The sequence below is a fragment of the Candoia aspera genome, chromosome 15 (assembly GCF_035149785.1).
Source record: "Candoia aspera isolate rCanAsp1 chromosome 15, rCanAsp1.hap2, whole genome shotgun sequence".
NCBI classification, from domain to species: domain Eukaryota; kingdom Metazoa; phylum Chordata; class Lepidosauria; order Squamata; family Boidae; genus Candoia; species Candoia aspera.
Window position 1 is genome coordinate 5,499,782 of NC_086167.1, and position 20,260 is coordinate 5,520,041.

Sequence of the window (20,260 nt, forward strand, 5' to 3'; positions counted from 1 at the left end):
AGCTGCAAAATAGGGCCTTTCAATGTTACTTCTTCACAGGAGGGTGGATAGCTGGAAGGCGATGCACAGAAAACTAACTTGTTGGGGAGAAATACATTTAGTTTAATCTCCTCCCCAAGAATCTTTGGGCGAATGCTATTTTTATACAAAACAGCCCTGAATCGTGACAGTCCTGAGAAAATATTGCTGTGGTTGCATTGTTTGGGTCCTAAATTCATGTTTAGGTTCAGGCTCTGTACTGGGAGTCCTCACTTAATGACCACAATTGGGACCGGAATTTTGGTTGCTAAGCAAAGTGGTCATTAAGCGAATCACTGGAGGGGTTAAGTGAACAAAGTGATTGTTAAGCAACTCACACGGTTCCCCATTGATTTTGCTTGCCAGGAAGGTTGAAAATGGTGATCACGTGACCCTGGGACACTGCAACAGTCATAAATGCGAATTGGTTGCCATGCACCCAAATTGTGGTCACATGACCCTGGGGGATGCTGCAATGGTTGTAAGTGCGAGGACTGGTCGTAAGTCTGTTTTTCCAGCACCGTTGTAAGTCTGAACCATCACTAACTGAATGGTTGTTAAGCGTGGACTACCTGTACTGAACTGTACTAAACCAGGATGTGGCTGCTTTTGGGTTCCATGTGTTGTCTAAATCCAGACAGTGACTTGTTCAGTAAACCATGATTAGCAAACCAAAGTTTGGAGACTTGAGTCTGCGCTTCTATCCAAGTGAGTCTGAAAGCTGACAGTTCAGTACAGGTAGTCCTCGCTTAACAACCATTCAGTTAGTGATGGTTCAGACTAACAACGGTGCTGGAAAAACAGACTTACGACCAGTCCTCAGCCTTACAACCACTGTAGCATCCCTGAATAGGTTTAGATCTGAAACCTAAATTGGCCGGCTTGGGGTATTGAAGGAATTAACTGAGCAAATCTCTATCTACTTCCCCATTTAGAGCAGGATGAGATTCCGGCCAGCAGAGTCACAAGCAGCCCTGCACCTGAATGACAAAGTGTGTCATGAGGACCCAAGAACTCAGGTTGTTAAACCCGGTGCAGCAGGGTGTGAGGGCTCAGCCCTGAGCCATTAAACCCATGGATGAGGTTCATAAAACATGGTTGGCTTGTGGCGCAGCAGGTGGGCGCAATCCTTGCCTTCGGCTTTGGGCTCACAGGGCTGTGGGTAAGGATGGGGGCTGCTCACCCTGCCTTGGCTCTGAGACAGAAAGCTAAAAAAAGCCAATGCCACTGGAGCCAAACCTCTAGGGTTGGCATCCAAGCTTTCTGGGCCGCCCGAAGACCGGGATGCTTCTGCCCTGCCCCTGGGAGAAGGGCTGAACCGGGGGCGGCATCAGAAAACTCCTCTCCTTTGTCCCAATTGCTCAATGGCCTCTGAGTGTGCTCAGGCCACATTCTGCCTGACGCAACAGCCCGGCTGGGTTGGCAGCGCTTTCCAGCCCTTGCGGCGAGAGGTTCTCCCTCCCTTGCCTGTCCAAAGGGCAGCAGGGGCTGGGCTTCTATAAACCCCGAGGCGCGGCGGCCAAGCGGAGGAGAATCTGGATTAGCCGAGCGGCTGGGAAGGCAAGTCTGGGTATTTTTTTCAAAGGCGGGAAAGATTTGAGCCAGGGGTCTTGGATGGCCAAGAAGGAGGGGTGTGGAGGAAGGAAGAGGCTTGTTCAGACTCTGCTGGGCACGTAAACTTTTCTTAGCTGGGAAAGACATTTTGGAGTCAAAAGAAGAAAACGGTGTCTCTTCCCCAGTCCGTGCAGAGGAGTTGACTTGTTTTCTGCTCCTGGGACAGGAGGGGAATTCAGGAGGTGCAGAGCTTGGATCCTGGATTGTGTTGTCCCCCTCCCCCTTGGCATCCAAGGCAGGTATCGCCCTTGTCTAATAGCAGGGCAGGGACTGGCCACGGGGATCTTCTCCAGCTGTTGGAGCACAGGTGAGATGGGCCACCTCTGCATTTCCATCTCCTTATGCCTCTGTTTCGCAGGGTGGACTGGATTGGATCCGTGTTTCTCAGCGTTGGCAACTTTAAGAGGTGTGGACTTCAACTCCCAGAATTCCCCAGCCAGCTTTAGGATTAGATGAGATTATTTCTCAATTTGGGGTTGGTTCTGATGGCAGCTCTGAGCCGTGGGCACCCAGGTGGGCTCACACAACACACTCCACCCGTCTTCCCCAACCTGGTGCCCTCAGGAGTTGGATTTGCAATTCCCAGAATTGGCACCGTAGCTGTGGAATTCTGGGATTTGGAGTCCCAGCACACCTGAGTGGTGCCAGAAGGAGGAAAGGGGATTGTCATGTCTCTTCTTTATGGCAGTGTTTCTCAACCTTGGCAACATAAAGATGAGTGGACTCCCGTTCTGGGAAGTGGAGTGCGCACATCTTAAAGTTACTGAGGCTGAGAAACACTGGTTTATGGTGTGATGCGAACCCAGCCAATTGTGGCTTATTCAGCAGACCCCTGGTTAAACAAACTGTGGCTTAGTGCAATGTGCAGATGGATTGAGTTAGCCAAATATATTATGAATTGCTTATTGCCGCATTGTTCCTTTTCAGCATGAGCTTGGTATTTCTAGGCCAGTCCTGTGACCAATTTGTTGGAAATTGATGTGATTTGGATGAGGGAAGTCTTACCCACCTGATAGAACCTCGTTCAATTAATATTCTCTTTTGGTTTGGTGTTTTCACAATTTTGTAAAGATATTGTTGCTTCAGGGTGTCGATATGCATTTGAATGGTATACCCCAACTTTGGAATGTTTCATTATGTGAGGACTTTGGGATTTATTGCACAAAGAAAATAATTATTTAATGATGGACAACTGGAGTTACTCTGGATTTGCTCTCGTGTATTATGAGCTGACACTCCATTTATCAACTGACTATCAATGCAACACAATGCAAAGAATATTGCTTCGGGTGGTCAGCGCTTAAGGACTGGTTTAATAAATAAGCTGAGATATTATCTTGCAATATATTTTCCATGGTTTTCTTTGTTTTTTCCCCTATTCTTTTCCTTTCTCATACATAAAATGTACATTCCTCATAAAAATAAATACATCTAGATTCCTGGAGGCGCAAGGGAAAAGACTGAGTTTAGTGCAATATATTAACACAGTTATTAGGTTTTTCACTAATCTGCTCTAAGTGTGGGGTGCAAATCCAAGTTCCAAGATGGGCCATTACTTGATTGACCTGAACAAGTACAAAAATGGGGGGGCAAGGGTTAGGGAAGCAGCAAAGAAGTCTAAAAATAGTTGTATGTTTCCACTTTACATAGTAGATTCCTGAGTAGGTGATAACTGTTGTCAGTGCCAAGTTTACAACTAGTAATCAGGGCCAAGAAAATAATTTCCCACCCCCACCCTCTGAAAACAGACCAACATTTAATTCCCAATCTATTTCTTACCACTGGCCACATACCAGACCTTCTGCCCTAAAAAAGAGCAGATTAAAAAAAAAAGATTTATGTTGCTATCAACAAAGCTGGCAAGTCTTAATGGAGGGCTCAACTTTTTGAAAAAGTCAATGAAGCTCAATTGTGGAGTATCATCCTGGCAGAAAATACAACTTATTTGACCCCCTGGAGGTGAAAATGGAAAGGTCACAAATCCCTGTCAGTTGCTATTTCACAACTTTAGTGGCTTGGTGGGCCTGGACCACCCCATCTAACGGTAGAACCAGCCTTTAAAAGTAACTACAGAATGGGAAAGGCAAAGAAGGAATGGGTAGGCACTTATGTAATTTGCTATAAATAATATCTCAATGTCCAAAAGCATTTCATATACATTAATGATTATCCTTACAAGAACCCAGAGAGAGATAAACTCTCTAAGATGAGCTGGTGGTTAGAGTTGTCTTGGCAGGGGTGCAGAAGTCATTGGCCATTGCCTTCTTGGAGAATATCTTTTTCAACTTCCCAGGCTAGCTTACAAGCCTGAGATTCCCTGGTGGTCTCCCATCCCAAACTGACCCTGATTAGCATTCTGGCATGCAAGGTCAGCTCGCTGCTCCTGAAGCTCAACATGAGGGAAGGTGACATGGTGGCCCCCAGTGGGAGGTACAAGGTTCTAGGTTCGCTCCTTGCCCTTTTTGCTTCATGGAGATTTTTCACAAGGGAAAAACTTAAGGACTAGCAACACCAGGCATCAAGCTGTAGAAATGGCCCATTAGCCACCAAATCAGCAGTTGAGTTAGGAGACTATTAGCCAAATACTGAGACCGTATAGCCTGGAGGTGGGGTGGGGTGGCAAATGACTTGGAGAATGCCAAGATTTGGAGGTTGGTGTTACTCTCTGAGCAACCTCTTTTCTTCTTATTTTGAGCGGCGACCTATATTTTTCACTTTTCAGATCTGTCCTTTCCTGCAAAAACCAAAGCGCTGGTGTTCTTGTGCCTATGTCTGGGGACCAAACTCATTTGTCATAGCCATGAAAATGCCAATGTTTGTTTCGTTGGAGGCTAAAATGCAAAATGGCTCACGCACAGAGTTCTCTTTTTCATATAAAAAGGGTATGGATAAAGCCATTTTTGCTTGCCTGCACATGCCAGACCGAGCACAGAAGGAAGAAAAGAAGAAAGGCGTTAGTGGTGTTTTCTAACCCTAAGGGCTCAAAAGGGGCATAGAACCAATAATATTCAGGCCTTATATTTATCTAGCTGCCCCCACTCCATCAAGAAGTCACTTTATAAAAAAGAATAAGGAAAGACAACGCAACACTCTTAACCCAGCTTTCTCTTCCTCTAGAGCTTGAATCATTTTTTGCGCACACCAATGGATTATGCAAAGAAATCTTTGTGTCTCCTCTCTGCCAGGTCACTCTCCAAGTAAGTACCAATAAATAAGCAGCGATGAATTGTTAGTCCTGATTTTGTTTAATTTTGCTTCCCACCCCCCCACCGTCCCCGCCTTGAATTAATCCCATCTTGTCACATCACGGGCTCTGATATTTTTGTTTAATTCCGAAGAATGCACAAAATTAACATTCAGATACAATTGTGCATTCCTCAGAAGGCCTGTTAATTTGTATAATCCACGATCGCACGGCATTTCTATGTGGAAAATGTGTTGAAGCTTTGCGAAGCATTAGGACAGCAACTTGCAATTTTCCACCAAGCCAACCTTGAGAAACAGCTGGGCTGTTTCTTGAAAGAAAGAGCACTAGTCAATCCCTAGGGACTGAGAAGTGTCCAAAACATCCTGGAAGAAGGCAGCGGTGAACCACGTTCATAGGGTGGCCAAGAAAACTACGTGGACGTGTTCCTGAAGTTTCCAGGAGCTAAGCTTTAAAAAAAAAATCATTATTTTATGATTTCAGTAAAGTAGAAATTGTACTTTATTGAATGACTTTGAGTGATTTATTCAATAAATTATTTATTTATTGGATGATTTCAATAAAGTACACATTGTTCTGAGCCTACCAATTCTATTTATTAGTCTGTTACAGTTGCATCCCACCTTTCATACAGGCAATATACTTAGCACGCCTTCCTCCTATTTTTTTTCCCACAACAACCCTGTGAGGTAGGCTGGGCTGAGAGAGAAGGATGAGCCCAAGTCACGGGGTAGATTAGAATCTGGGCCTCCCCAGTCCTAGTGAACATCTGAACCACTACAAAGACACTATCCTGTGTAGTATTCGTTCAAGAAGTCAGTTTCCTGCACTTAACCCGGATTCTAAAACATAAAGAAGACATGCTTGCTGAACCAACCACAGTTTTCTGGATTCACCAATACACTAAACCATAAACAAGCCACAATTAGCTGAGCTCGTTCTTTGCATGAGGTGAAAACATGGTTTGTTCAGTTTGGTTTAATGTATCGGGTGAACCCATCCCTGGTGGCTTATAAACCACGCTTGAGGGTTTAATGGGCTGTGCACACTCTTCCAGTTGGGGGTTGTTTATGACTTAGGGGGTCAATCATAGCCCCCCAAGAGGGGTGTGATGCAGAACCGCCCCCTTCCTATTTCCAGAGGAACTGAAGGGTGCTGAGGAAACCCAGGATTTTTTGCAGAACTGCAGATGCAAAAGCTCTTGAGCAGAGATGGGAATGGAGACTGTCCAAAGATGGCGTGCTGAGGAGGGGGCGTTTTTATCCTCCCCCCCATCAGATTATTTCTCCTCCTCCCCCAGATGTGTGTCGGCCAGCGCTTCCATGACCCAGCAGCTGCTCAGTAGCCCCGCACCCCGTCCCAGGCCGTATCGGGTGAGCAACTGTGACCGCACCCTGCGCAAAGGCATCGTGGCCGAGAGTCTGAACGACCTGCTTGAGAAAGTAAGCTGGGGATCGGCCAGTTCTGGCACTGGGTGGCACTGAGCAGTTTTGCAGGACAGACCCCCCGCCACCAAAATTGCATTAAAAAAAAAAAAAGCTAAACGGTTAGTCTTTTAGAATTAAAGCTGGCTGCAATCTCAGTTTTTTTAAAATGGAGAGGGAAGGGCCCTATGGAATGGTGAAGTGGACTTGCCATCACCCTTCCCCACCCCAAGAAAAGCCATTACCCGTAGTTCCTGCTTAATGACCATTCGTTTAGTGATGATTTACACTTACGATGGTGCTGAAAAACCCAACTTGCAACCAGTGCTCACACTTACAACCGTCGCAGCACCCCTGCGGTCATGTGATCACGATTTGGTCACTTAGCAATTGGTTTGCATTTATGACCATTGCAGCATCCTGTGTTCACAGGATCGCCATTTTCTGCCTTCCCAGCCAGCTTCTGGCAAGCAAAGTCAATGGGGAACCATGTGATTTGCTTAGCAACTGCAGGAATTTGCTTAATGACCACCACAAAAAAGATTGTAAAATTTCCTTGATGACCACTTCACTTAGCAACCGAAATTCTGATCTCAATTTTGGCCATTAAACAAGGACTACCTGTAGTCTCAAAGCTTCCTTTCTAAGCCAGCTTGGCAAACAGACGCTTGCTAATGAACTCCAGTTTCTAGGTTGTCTGGAACTGCAGGGCATCCAACCTGATTTGTTGCTGCAGGTACGAAGTGCTCTGGTCTTAGTGGGCACCATCACTGTTGTCTTGGATGAAGATGGCACCAGCATAGAATCGGAGGAGTTTTTCCAGACTCTGGAAGAGGGAACAGTATTGCTGGTCCTAACCGAGGGACAGGTGTGGCGTCCAGCCAAGGTGAGTAGCCAAATGTAAGACTTAAGCCAGGACAGACTTGATAGCCATTGTTTCAGGGACATGCTATCTTCCAGTTAGCTTGGACAGCAGGTATCTGCTTCCTCCCAGGGATGGTCCATCTACAACTAGGTTGGAAACACTCATCTGTTGGGTTTAACCATGGCCTGTTGAATAAGCCACCATTGGCTAGGCAGGGAAGCTCAGCCAAGAGATGGAGGTGGCTAACTAGGATAAAACCATTTTGACCTTGTCCATTGGAATGGACATTTCCACAAATGGGAGGGTTTATTTTTAATTTAAGTCATTTATTTAGTCAACATATATGGCCGCCCACCTCAAATGCATGAGTTTGGGTGGCTAACCATTAAAAGAACCAAAACGAAAACAACATGAATAACATAAAATAGCTCATGGCATCCTTTATTTAACATAACCATGACCAAGAAGCAGGCTCACCCATACCATCAGGGCCCCTAGCTTGACAGCAAAACCAGGTTTTTAATGCAGCGTACCAGCATGGCCAGCCGCTTCTTCCTAGCATGCTTTGGGAAGGGCTGAAGCCCAGGATAATATCATTTAGCTCAAAATGTGGCCCGTTTTTTTCTCCCTGTTATTCCCGCATGGCTTCTACCCGCCTAGTCTGAAGAACCCTTCTTGCAGAGTCATCAACTTTCCATGGTTGTCTGAAACTTCAGTTTCCGTAACAAAGTCAGGACCTCTTTTTATGTCAGTGAGAAGGAGAGGGTGCTTTGCAACAGCTTGGCAATGTGTGTCCAACAGCATCTACAAAGGCCTGATTAATTTTCAACTGAGTTAGGGGTTGTGGCTCAACCACGCTCCGCAACCCCAATCCGTTTGGCTGGCGAACAGTTCAGCGTGTTCTGCAAATGTAGCAAATGAGTTAATTTAGTAGCTGGGTTGTGTGAACCCAGCCAAGGGACACCATCGGCCGCTTGCTCGGCCCCTCTAATGTGAAGGATGGCCATCCAGAATTCTAGCTGAAAAGCCAAAAAAAGATGCTCTCCCTATCGGTTTTGTGTAAATGAAACATTTGAAAGTTGGTTTTAAATGCTAGAGCATTTGATGATTCTGCTGGGAAGCTCCCTGTGATCACAGAAGAAAAGGGCAGCTTAAGTAAGTTTCATCTTGATAAAGGTGATTCCCAGCATACAATATTGCAGAAAGGAAATGGAGCATATAGTCCTGGAAATTGATAGCTCTTGGGGGTCAAGTTAGGGATCATCTTGTGTGAAGGGAAAGGGAGAAAAAGGGATTTGTTTCCTGGCCATGATTGCCAGTTGTGAATTAGTTGCTCTTCATGAGGGCTAGAATCCTGAAAAGCAAAACCTATAGCAAAATATAAATCTTTGCTGGAATGGAGGCTGGGCAAAGCTTTGATGCAGAGACTGGGTTCAGCGATGACCCATTTGCTTCTCCATGTTGAACAGACCTTCCAGATAGGTGGGAGGGATGGACTTTCAGGTTACAACAATGGTTGGAACCGAATCAGTGAATCGAAAAGAGCAGGAGGTGAGGGTGCCTGCAGGCAGCTTATTAGCAACGATAATTCTGGAAGGCTTGGAGTACCTTCTTCCTTTTTTAAATATAACTTTATTAAGATTTTAATAAAGAAAGATAAAAACTAACAAACTAATACTTAGAATGAAGAAGAGAAGGGGGAAAAAAAGAGCCAAAAGTGGAGGGAGGGAGCGAGAGAGAGAGCTTCCGATTTTCTTTACAGCAGTTATAAGCATAAATTATGACTTTCATTTTTTTTCTTTTTTTAATTAATTTTTATTGCTTTTTAAAATAATAACAAAAAAAAGAAAAAACCCCAAAAGGTACAATACACAAAGGTATATACATTATTAAAAAAAAAATACACAACGTGCTTTAAAAAGTGAGAAAAATATAACAGAAAAAGTAAAATAAAACTATGAAATATAATGTATCATTGCAACAGTAAACAGTTACAATTCTATATATATATTTATCTAATGCAAATATGATGCAAATACACACACACACACACACAATATATATATAAAAGAGTACCCAGCTTGCTGGGGGAAAGGCATTTATGGCTGGGGAAGGCATGGCAAACCACCCCGCTCTATAGTCTGCCAAGAAAATGTCGCGAAAGCGGCATCCCCCCAGAGGGTCAGAAGTGACTCAGGGGCCTTTCTTGCTTTCTATATTTATTTCCAATACATTTATATAACTATCATTCGACTTTAACCTACTGTATTTTGTATAAATGAGTTCCATATTTCATTATACTTATCTATACAAAGTCTACGTCCATAGGCAATCTGCTCATAGGCGGCAAGTGTGACCAGATCTTCAATCCATTGAGTGATTGGGGCCAAGTGTCCTTTTTTCTATAATCTATTTTTTTTAATCATCCAAACCATATACCATCGGTTCCTTTTTTTCTGTTTCACACAAAAAGTCCAATCAGCAATAAACTTTGCTAATGTCTTTTCTCTGATCAAAGAAGTCAATCTGGCCATCTCAGCAAGTTCCATCATCTTCTCCATCCATTCCTCCCTTGTGGGTCATGTTGAATCAGAGTGCCTTTTCCCCACTTTTGTCCCCAGACAGCTGGCTACCAGCTCTCTCTGTCCCACAAGCCACGGCGTCGGATTGACGTGGCCTGCATAACGTTCGACCTCTACAAGACCAATCCCCAGGATTTCATCGGCTCCTTGAACGTCAAGGCCACTCTCTATGGGACCTACAGCATGTCCTACGACATGCAATGCTATGGGGCGAAGAGGATCATGAAGTAAGTGTCTTTGGCTCACCGCCTTCCCTCCCGAGCGGAGCAGCTCTTTCCCACCTCAAAAGGGACCAGAGGGCAATGCGCAGCTGGTTGGCACATGGGTGGTTGCCCATTTGCAAGGCCTTCCAGATATTGGTGGGCGTTGGGCCCAGGAAGCCTGTCTTGACTTAGGAGAGAGAGCAGATGAACTGGCTGAAAATTATGTGGCGGCTGAGAAAGCTTGAAGGCCACACCAGGGGGTCTCTGAGCTTGGCCAACAAGTTATGGCTGGACTTCCTGGGAACCAGCCAAATGGCTTTCCACATCTCAAAAACCAGGCAAAGTGGGTCCAGACAGACACTGTTACTAGTATTTTAGAGCAGTGTTTCTCAGCCTTGGCAACTTTCAGACATGTGGACTTCAATTCCCAGTATTCCCCAGCCAGCCATTGGTGGGAGCCTGGGTTTGGATCACAGGACAAAAGCACAAAATCAATGTTGGTAAATGTGCTCCTGACCCAGTTTCTGGACACGGGACTCTTAAGCATAAAAAACAGCCATGGCTTTCGTGCTCCTCAGCCAAACAAGACTTTCTCCTGAGGGTGCTGCGCAAAGCCAACCATTACAGCCTGCAAACTTTGGGGGTTGTTCCATAAAGCCTGGTGAAGATCCAGCCGCAATGGAATTTGATACACTCATGAGCAAATTATGGAGGAATTCCAAAGGGGTATTAATTCCAAATGAATATGGGAATGGCCAACCCAGGGAGACATCCATGTAGTGTTTAGACCAGTTCTTCTCAACCTTGACAACTTTAAGATGTGTGGAATTCAACCCCCAGAATTCCCTAGCCAGCATGCACCCAAGTATAGTTTTTTCCTCTTCCCTCCCCACCTCACTTCCTCTAGGGTTGTGTCTTTTTACACCGTGAATCTAAGGATGGGCACTCTCAGCATTGTCTAGAGGCTGCAGGGGGAACCTTTCCAGCTGAAGCACAGAGCGGAATAATAATAGAGATAATTTGTTAGCTCAGGGTTCAAAGAGCACTTTAAACTGCATTGACATACAATAATCCATCCAGATGGGCCTTCAGGCTCCCTGACTGTCTCTCTCCAACTTCTGCTTGTTTTCTCAGAGAGGCTCTCCGCTGGACCCTTTTCAGCATGCAAGCAACGGGTCACATCCTGCTGGGCAGCTCCTGTTACATGCAGCAATTGCTGGACGCTCCTGAGGAGCCAAAGGAAGAAGCTTTGCCGTCACTTTCGGTCTCTCTTCCCACCTCCCTTACCCGAAAGATGTTGCAATGAGTTTGGGGTCTGTGTGTGTGTGTGGGATATTTTCTGCTCCAGTGCTGCTATGGACTCCGAACCAGGGAGGGCTGATGTCCTACGTCTAGGGCATCCGTGGGGACCCTGGGGAGGGACGGGCACCTCTCTGCACCTGCTGGTTTTGGTGGAGTGAAAAAGCACAGCCAACCTCAAGAAATGTGGGCCCTGCTTTAGGATTCCAGGCACTCACAGGTTCTTGTTAGTTATAGGGTGCATTTCTTCTTTTCCAGCTCTTCAGCTGGAGGCCAGAATGGTGCTGAGAAAGAACAATGTTTCTCCTTTCTCTGTTTATATATAAATAAATAGATATATAAATTTTCAACCTGCATAGGTAAATGTGCAGCCAGCATGATGCCGTGTCTTGTGTTGACTTGTATTGCACTGTAAATATGTGAATTAAAAAGAAATCTTTTCTTAAACCGTGATGGCCTCTCCCCTGTTCCCCTGCCGTATTCTCCAATGGGCAGTTTTAGCCAGGCCTGCAACTAGGGTCTGTGTCACCAGGGGCAAACATGGATTCCGTGCCCATTTTGACGCCCCCCCAGCACGGTGCCTGGTTGCCCCCCCCCACCTAGTTGCAGCCCTGGTTTTAGCAAAAGACACATCTGCACCCCACCAGTTCCTTTCTGGAACGGAAGGAAATAGAGCTGAGTGTATCTTGTTATTATGGTTGGTTGCACAGCCAGCCAGATGTTTAGATTGGATTTAGCATTTTTATCCACCTATCAAGTCCTTCCCAAGGACCTAGGATAGGCAGATGTTGTTGTTTGATGGTGTTAAAGGTTGTTGTTGTTGTTATTATATACAGGTGGTCCTCACTTAACGACTGTTCGTCTAACAATGGTCTGAAGTTACGACAGCCTCGTAAAAAGTACTTTATGACCTGTACTCACACTTAAGACTGTTGCAAAACATCACACTACCCCCACAGGCACATGATTGCAATTTAGGCACTTGGCAGCCAGCTCGCTTTTACGATCAGTTGCAGTGTCCTGCAGTCACGTGATTGCAATTTGCGACCTTTTTTTCCAGGTTCCAGCAAAAAATACCCGTTGGGGAAGCTGGATTCTCTTAACGACCATCATAAAAATGGTCGTAAAATCAGGTCCAGTCACATGGTGACTCGCTTAATGACCGCACTGCTTAACAACCAGCTTTACAGTCCCTATTGTGGCCATTAAGTGAGAACTACCTGAACACAGCAACGTGAAATCACAGCAGCCAGTTGTTTAGCTGGTGTTGGCCTTTATTCTCATCGGGTTCTTCCCAAGAACCTGGGACGTTGTAATAGGCGTAGTATATGTGCGGATCCAAGCAGTGTGGCCTTTTGTGATTGGCAGGTGGAAGTTTTGTCAACGTGCTGATTTTCTAAGTGCCGTCCAAGGTTTTTTGGAATGGCACCCAGTGTGCCGATAACCACTGGGCCACCATGGCCGGTTTATGCCATAATCTTCCAACTTTGATTTTCAGATCTTGATACTTTGTGATCTTCTCCAAGTCTTGGTCTTCTGTTTTACTACCCCCTGTGTTGCCACATCCATTACCCACACTTCCTTCTTTTCAACCACAGTTAAATCCGATGTGTTACTCGCCAAGACTTTTTCAATTTGCATTCAGAAATCCCACAATATTTTAACCGGTGCGTTATGGACTGTTTTTTCAACTGTACGTTCCCACCAATTTTTCATTACTGGCAAATGATGATTTTCACAGATGTTCCAGTGAATCATTTTGGCGACTGTGTCATGTTTGTGTCCTTTTGTGCAATCTTCATGCACGAGCTGAATAGATGATCTCCTATTTCTTCTGCTTCTTCGCACAATCTGCCCTTTGAATTACTCGGAATCAGATGATGGTGATGATTTAAACTTGTATAGTGCCCAACTCTCAACAACTCTGGGTGGCTCACAACAATCGGAGAAAGAAATTACAAGAGAAATTAAAAATCCAGCCCACCCTCCAGAGGGCGGGGGCAGGAAAGCCACCCGTCTGATTTCCCTGAGAGATCGAGTTAACGGGAGCATTATCCTTCCGTGGCTTCAGAAGGGCGGAAGAAATCCCAGGACAAGGCATCAGTTCTCAACACTGGGAAGCTGCTTGCCCCACGGCTGTGGGAAAAGATGTTGAAACCGCCAATGCAGTCACAGGATTGCAACAGAGCTTAGAGGTCATCTAGGCCAACCCCCTGCACTGTGCAGGATCCACTAGACTAGTGTTTCCCAAGCTCAGCCATTTTAAGATGTGTGGAGTTCAACCCCCAGAATTCCCCAGCCAGCTGCCCTAGACCATCTCTGATAGATGACTCTCCCAGTTCTGTTTAAAGACCTCCAGAAATGAGAATTCTCAACTTCATGTGGCAGCCTGTTCCACTGGCTGACAGCTGGTACAATGAGGAAGTTCTTCCTGACATCTGGACTGAACTTCCTTGTGGTTTTAATTCAGTACAGGTAGTCCTCACTTAATGAACATTCATTTAGTGATGGTTCAGACTTACAACAGTGCTGCAAAAACCAATGTACAACTGGTGCTCACACTTACGACTATAACAGCGTCCCCATGGTCATGCGATCATGATTTGGGTGCTTGGCAACCAGTTTGCATTTATAACCGTTGCAGCATCCCGTGGTCATGGGATTGCCATTCTTTACCCTCCTGGCTGGCTTCTAGCAAGCAAAATCAATAGGGAGCCATGTGATTTGCTTAACGACCACATGGTTCGCTTAATGACTGCTGCAAAAAAGTCATAAAATTGGGTCAGATTCCTTTAATGACCACTTCACTTAGCAACTAAAATTCTGGTCTCAATTGTGGTCTTTAAGGGAGGACTACCTGTACTGTAGTTCTGGTCCTGTCTTCTGGAGCAATGGAGAATAAGTCCACACCTCTTCTGCATGACTATCCCTTGAGAGATTTGAAGACTGCGGTCCTGTATTCCCTAAGTCACTTTTTTTTTCATGAATAATTTTTATTAAAAGATTTTTTTAAAAAACTACAGAAACATGGAAGAAGTCAATTTAGCCATTTCTGCAAACTCAGCCATCTCCACCATCCGTTCCTCCATTATGGGTGTTTCTGTGGTCTTCCATCTTTGTGCACATAATAGCCTCGCTGCAGTTACCATATATAAAACCAATAGTCCATGAGCCTTTTCTGGTTGAGTGTCTGTAAGTCCTAATAAGAAAAGTCCCAGTTTCATCTGAATGTTAATTTTTAAAACTGGCTGCGTCACCATATGTATTTCTGTCCAGCATCTTTTTGCTTTTTCACAATATGTAATGGAATGTGAGAATGACCTTGGAAGATGGAGGGAAGAGATGCTGCCTAGGGAATGAGATGGACTACATTTCCAGCTGGCTGGAGATAATGGGAGTTGCAGTCCAAATAGATCTGGAGGGCTCCAGCTTGGAGAAGGCTGGTAGTATCATTTGAGGATAGGCCCCTGCTAACCCATTCCTATTTTCCTGCCCAAACTACACTTGAAAATTCCCCTACCCTTTTATAATGCATGGCTGGGGAATTCTGGCTGGGGAATTCTGGGAGTTGAAGTCCATCCATCTTAAAGTTGCCAAGCTTGAAAAATACTGGAATAGATGTTTGGCTGCCAGTAATCTCTTTTGGGTGAGTTTGCAAAAAAAAGGGGGGGGAGGGGAGGAGGAAATGCTTGTATTGCCTGATTTCATGACCAAGAAACATTAGTCTGCAAGAGAATTATGTTAATCTTCTTTAAATGAAGCAAGACAGAGAACCATTAACTCATTAAGCAAAAAAAGGACAAGTTCAGCAGAGGATTTAGCCTGCCATAAAAGTGCTTATATCACATCCTTCCAGCTGGGGGAAACACCAGATACATTTCCCCAAATCCTCACCCTGGCTGAGCATTCAAACCCCACTAATCCACCCTATGGTTCATTTCCATATTTGCACTAAACTAGACCAAAACCCCATGAATGTTTAGCAAGCCCTGTAAACCTAGCCATTTTCAACAAACCACAGTGATACCTTAGTCCGTTGCTTTCAACCTTGGCAACTTTAAGACCCGTAGGCTTCAACTCCCAGAATTCCCCAGCCAACATAGATGAAGCCCACTGTTCCCTTCTGAAATTTTCTTGGATTCGGCTTCTTGCCCACTAGGAAAATTGAGAATTGACAGTTGGTAGCTCTTCATCAGGTCTGCAAACCATTATATATGCAAGAATTTCTCTGAGCAATTTCCAGATGTTTGGACTTCAACTCCCAGAATTCTCCAGGTACCACAGGCATGGCAGAGACTACTGGGGGTTGAAGTCCACACCTTTGGAAGCCCTAATCTATACCCAGGGCCTGCAGATCCTGAACTACCATTCCCAGCATTCCTCATTACTAACGATACTGTAGTGCAGTGTTTCTCAACCTTGGCAACTTTAAGATTTGTGGACTTCAACTCCCAGAACTCCTCAGCCAGCCTTGCTGGCTGGGGAATTCTGGGATTGAAGTCCACGCATCTTAAAGTTGCCAAGGTTGAGAAGCACTTCTGTAGTGGCTAATGTTCTCAGGAATCGAGTACTGTGAGGGATGTGGATAATTGGGGAACATAATATTTCCTTACCTTGATTGCAATCCTCTTTTACTTGAAACAACATCAGTTTCCAGGAAGAAGAACAATAAAGCTACATGCCTAGCCATGACCCTGGTTTATGGTGCAAACCATGGTTAATTCCGAAGCATTGGTTGATGCAAGGCTCTAACATTTTCTGAGCCAAGCACGATTTTTACCTTTTCAATAATATGGCCAAGGCTACACTCCTAAAAAGTATTAATGAGGCCCAGGAGGAAACCTAAGTTTGATTTCATTTACATTTCAACACAATTAACATTAAATCTCATTTATAAGAAGTCCCTGGGACACATATTTAATTTTTCCCCTTCTTGTCACATTGGAAGTTATAATTTGAAGACAAATTTCCAATGTCCTTGAAAGGCCACCCTCTGATTTTCCCGGGGTAGCACAGACTTCAGACTGTACCTGTGCAGTTTACCGCGTCCCACAATCCAAAAGACCAAAGGCATGAGAGCTAGAAGCTTTAAAAAGCAACCACCACCGCCCTGCCAAAAAAGAAAAAAAAACACTTAAATTCTCTTTACAGCAAATACAGAACTTTTTTTTTTTGTAATAGACATCTATTTGTAGACCTTTCACACTCTTGCAATATTAAAAACCTGTGGCCATTACGAGATAGTTGAAGATTCCCAGAGGGCTAGTTAAGGAACTCAAATGCCCTGAGCCATATGAAAACCAGAAAATTTTAATAAGGCCATTTTCATGGCCAAGCTCTGTCCGCCTCAGAGCTGAGGAAGCAACTGGGTTCTTTTTAAAAAAAAGGGCGAAGCGAAGTTTATGGGCCCGGTGGCGAATGCATTGCCATCACTTCCTGCAAGGGGGGAGACCCATCTCTGCATCCCCTTGTGCACCCTTGTGGAACTGGGGAGGTCAATGCAGGGCCAGGAAGACTTCTGCCTTCATCAGCCTCTTCCATCAATCACAAGTCAGGTAATTTTGCAAGCCACATTCAGAAAAGCCTAGCCAGAATGAGAAGCAGGAATGGGCTGGGACATGGGGAAAAGGAGGCAGAGGAAAACCCCGCTCTCCCCCTGCCTTTTGGCTACTCCGTAATTGCTAGAGCTCCTACTTTAAGGCAGTTACAAGGAGGAGGGGAGGGGAGGGTTCTCCCCCCTCATTTGTCTGCATCAGAGTCCAAGCTGTTGGAGGATCACATCACTCCTTCTACTCAATTTTTGTTAATAAAAAACTTTTACCGAATAAAAAAATGTAAAAGAAAAAAGGGAAGTAAAAGAAACATGGAAGAACAAAGAAATGAAAGAGAAAGGAGGGAAAGAGAAAAGAAGAAGAAAAGAGCAGAACAAATTAGACAAGAATTAATTCCATCTTTTCTTGATTGTGCTGGGTAGGACTTAACAGCAGATGTGGAGAGTGTCAAGTTGGGAAAAACTGCTCTCTAATTCTGGTTTTAGAGCTACTTCTAAACACAGGATTCTCCTTTCTTATCTTCTGGATAGCCTAATTAATACATACCCAGTTAAGCACTAATATCTAGCATGCTGGCTGGGGAATTCTGGGAGCTGAAGTCCAAACATCTTAAAATTGCTAAGGTTGAGAGACATTGGCTTAGCTTAGTGTGAACCCAGGCAATAATATTTCTTTCTAGATTTGCTTCTACGAAAGCATATTCTTGGGTTGCTGGAGAATGATTGGAGAATTAGCAACAGCAGAGAATTCTAAAACAGACTAAGCAAAAGATTAAAAGCCAGTTGAAGAAGCTAATTAACAGCCTAGGGTTTTACAAAGTCTACAGTTATGTGGATTATCACTGCTGTTCAGTACCACTGAAATGCAACATCTTGGGGGCATCAAGTAAGATTTAGAAACTATTGGAACATTCTGGGAAATGCTCCAGAGAGAAATTTGCAAAATTGAATTTTAGGTCATGTGTCAAAGGAGATTGCATTCATTTTCCAGCCTCATTTGCAAGCCTGTAGCTTTGGAACGGAAGGTCGCCAGGGTTGCAGAAGGCCACACCTTCTCCAGTGTGCAAACGTTGCCATGGCAAGTCTTGCTTTATGGACAGCTATGAACAAAGGCAATTGATTAAGGAGAGCCAACTGACAGGGTGGGGTCAAAAAAGTCAAGATGGTGGCCTCAATCACGCAATCAAAGGCCCGCTCATTTTTACATACATCCTGTGGCCATCATCTTGACCCCTTTTTTTGACCCCTTCCCTGTGGACACTCCTGAAGGGCAGAGGGATGCTGCTGGCCCAGATGCCTTGCAACATCTGCACGAGCAAAAGTCAAACGCTAATTTTAGCACAGCTGCACAAAGATTCTCAGACAAGGAGAGGGTGAAGCAATGGGCTGCCAGAAAGAATTTATTGAGTGACAGCTGTGGATCAGTGCTCATGAGTCACCATCCCAGAGCAACATCAGTGCCAGAGTCCAGCTAGAGGGGTTCAAGTGGCCTTCTGAAATTCTTCCCCTGCCCCACCAAAACTCAGCGCAGAGAAAGTGAGTGGATGATTGCTCCAAATTTCACCAGGGGAAGGAGGAATTCTCCAACCAGATCTCCAGGGCAGGATGTCCTCTCAGTAGTCATAGTAGCGTGTCTGTGTGTCAAGTCAGTGTTGACTCCTGGTGACCACCTGGAAGACCACCTGCAGTTTTCTCAGCAAGATTTTCAGAAGCAGTTTGCCCTTGTCTTCTTCCTAGGGCTGAGAGAGAGGGACTGGCCCAAGGTCAGCCAGCTGGCCTCATGTCTAAGGTAGGACCAGAACTCATGGTCTCCTGGTTTCTAGCCTGGTGCCTTTAACCACTACACCAAACTGGCTCTCAGCTATAGTAACAACACTGCTTAAAAGGCCCACAGAAGGCCATTCCTTCTGAATTCCCTCCTTTGAGACTAATGGAAGCATGGAGAAGAAGGCAGGTCAGTGAAAAACACTATATTGACTCTCCCCACCTGCCTGGCTGCCACTGAGCCCAAGAACATCACAGTCCATCCAGGCGAACTCTCTTCCCCTTTGAAAGAAATGCATAAAGCAAGTCCTCTTTCATCAAATGGGATGACCGAGCAAGAAAGCAAGAACCTTTCTTGATTCTGCACTGCTAATCTTCAGCTACAATCTTAACCTGCTGACTGCAATATCAGCCCAATGTCAGTGAGGTCCCTGCACGTGGCTCTTTCCTCTTACCACCCCGCTGACCCCAAAAGCAAAGGTTCATGTAACATGCAAAATAAAAGTCTTTGTTATTGATTTAGTGCAATCTCCCCTTTAGGTGTTAGCAATTAGATGCAAATCAAAGAATCAGTTGCTGATCACCCCCATAAATCAGTCACGATGATGGGCATGCGTTTATTTATTTAGAGATTTGTATACAATCCCACTTTGACTCAGGGCAATTTACAATACAACAACAGTCACACGATTAAGCCAATGTAAACATCAGAATCAATTGCAAAGGCAATTAATCCCTGGTTCATTGTCAGCATCTAAAGCCAGTCAGAACAAAATGATTTTAATGGCTTTGCAAATGTTCCCAAACAAACTGGGAACACTTCACACCTCGGGGCAAGATAGTTTGGAGTCTACATGGAGAAGGCCCACTTTTCTCACTTCACATGGGGTGGGGATCCTCAGTAGGTCTTTCCAGGGTGAAGACACAGGATGGGCTAAGTCCTGTTGGAAGAAACAATTCTCTAACCATGGTCTAGATCAGAATATGTTGAATTTGTCTTCCTATAATCTTCCACTTTAAGAACTGACTACAAATAATTTTCATGCTAGGCTCTGTTAGGACAGCCCATGCTTAGTAGGCAAGTCTAGAAGCTCTGAGGAGGGAGAGGGAATCAGGCTGAGCACCAGCTTAAGATGTTCCTGGTCCTGCAGGAAGAAAATGCATGCCATATGTCGGGATCCCATCTTCTCACAAGCTTCCCAGCCTGAAGAAGCTACAGTGGCTGTGTTCACATGACACACTGAACCACAAACTTGCCAGCCATATTTTAACCTAACATGTTCTGTAAACTCAGCCTGCATGGCTAGTTTATGATTAACTGTACAATGAACAGGCAGCTAATTGGCCCCTGCAGATATTATGGGCAATGTCTCCCACTATTCTTTGCCATGCCATAGGTTGTTGGGGCTAATGGAAAGTCCACGTCCTCTCCAGAGGACCAGATTTCTGTAACGGTATGTGGGAAGGACCCTGGGAGATGGGGTGAAGAGATGCTGCCTAGGGAATGGTCAGATAAGAGACGGCTTAGCCCACAGCTGGATAGTGGATGGGGCAAGAGGCTCAGAAGAGACCCTCCCTAGTTTGCCAAGTTGTAAAGGAGATGGGAGGGGGAATTGTACCTTCAGACTTGCAAGATTCCATTAATGTAGCCTTACAATGAAGTAGAATTAGCTCATCTGGTTGTGATTCCTGTCTGGTCTACCTGGTAAAGCTGACATTTCCTATCCCTAAGCAC

At 44.9% G+C, this 20,260-nt stretch overlaps 2 protein-coding genes across 2 annotated transcripts in view; one reads left to right on the forward strand and one right to left on the reverse strand.

Annotated features, from left to right (window-relative positions):
• Positions 1-20,260, reverse strand: part of TBC1D10A (TBC1 domain family member 10A) — a 470,628-nt gene that overhangs the window by 71,774 nt on the left and 378,594 nt on the right. The window lies entirely within an intron of this gene.
• On the forward strand, positions 1,860-11,484 carry CIDEC (cell death inducing DFFA like effector c). Its single transcript, XM_063315391.1, has 6 exons — positions 1,860-1,939; positions 4,750-4,829; positions 6,138-6,279; positions 6,998-7,147; positions 9,748-9,935; positions 11,046-11,484. The coding sequence occupies exons 2-6, from the start codon at positions 4,777-4,779 to the stop codon at positions 11,215-11,217; spliced, it is 705 nt and encodes a 234-aa protein (XP_063171461.1). The 5' UTR covers positions 1,860-1,939; positions 4,750-4,776; the 3' UTR covers positions 11,218-11,484.

Bases quoted from the DNA above. Each gene is read 5' to 3' on its own strand.
- CIDEC (XM_063315391.1), top strand. From the start codon at position 4,777: ATGGATTATGCAAAGAAATCTTTGTGTCTCCTCTCTGCCAGGTCACTC. The intron at 4,830-6,137 runs GTAAGTACCAAT...CTCCTCCCCCAG, and splicing joins TCTGCCAGGTCACTCTCCAA to ATGTGTGTCGGCCAGCGCTT. The intron at 6,280-6,997 runs GTAAGCTGGGGA...TTGTTGCTGCAG, and splicing joins TGAACGACCTGCTTGAGAAA to GTACGAAGTGCTCTGGTCTT.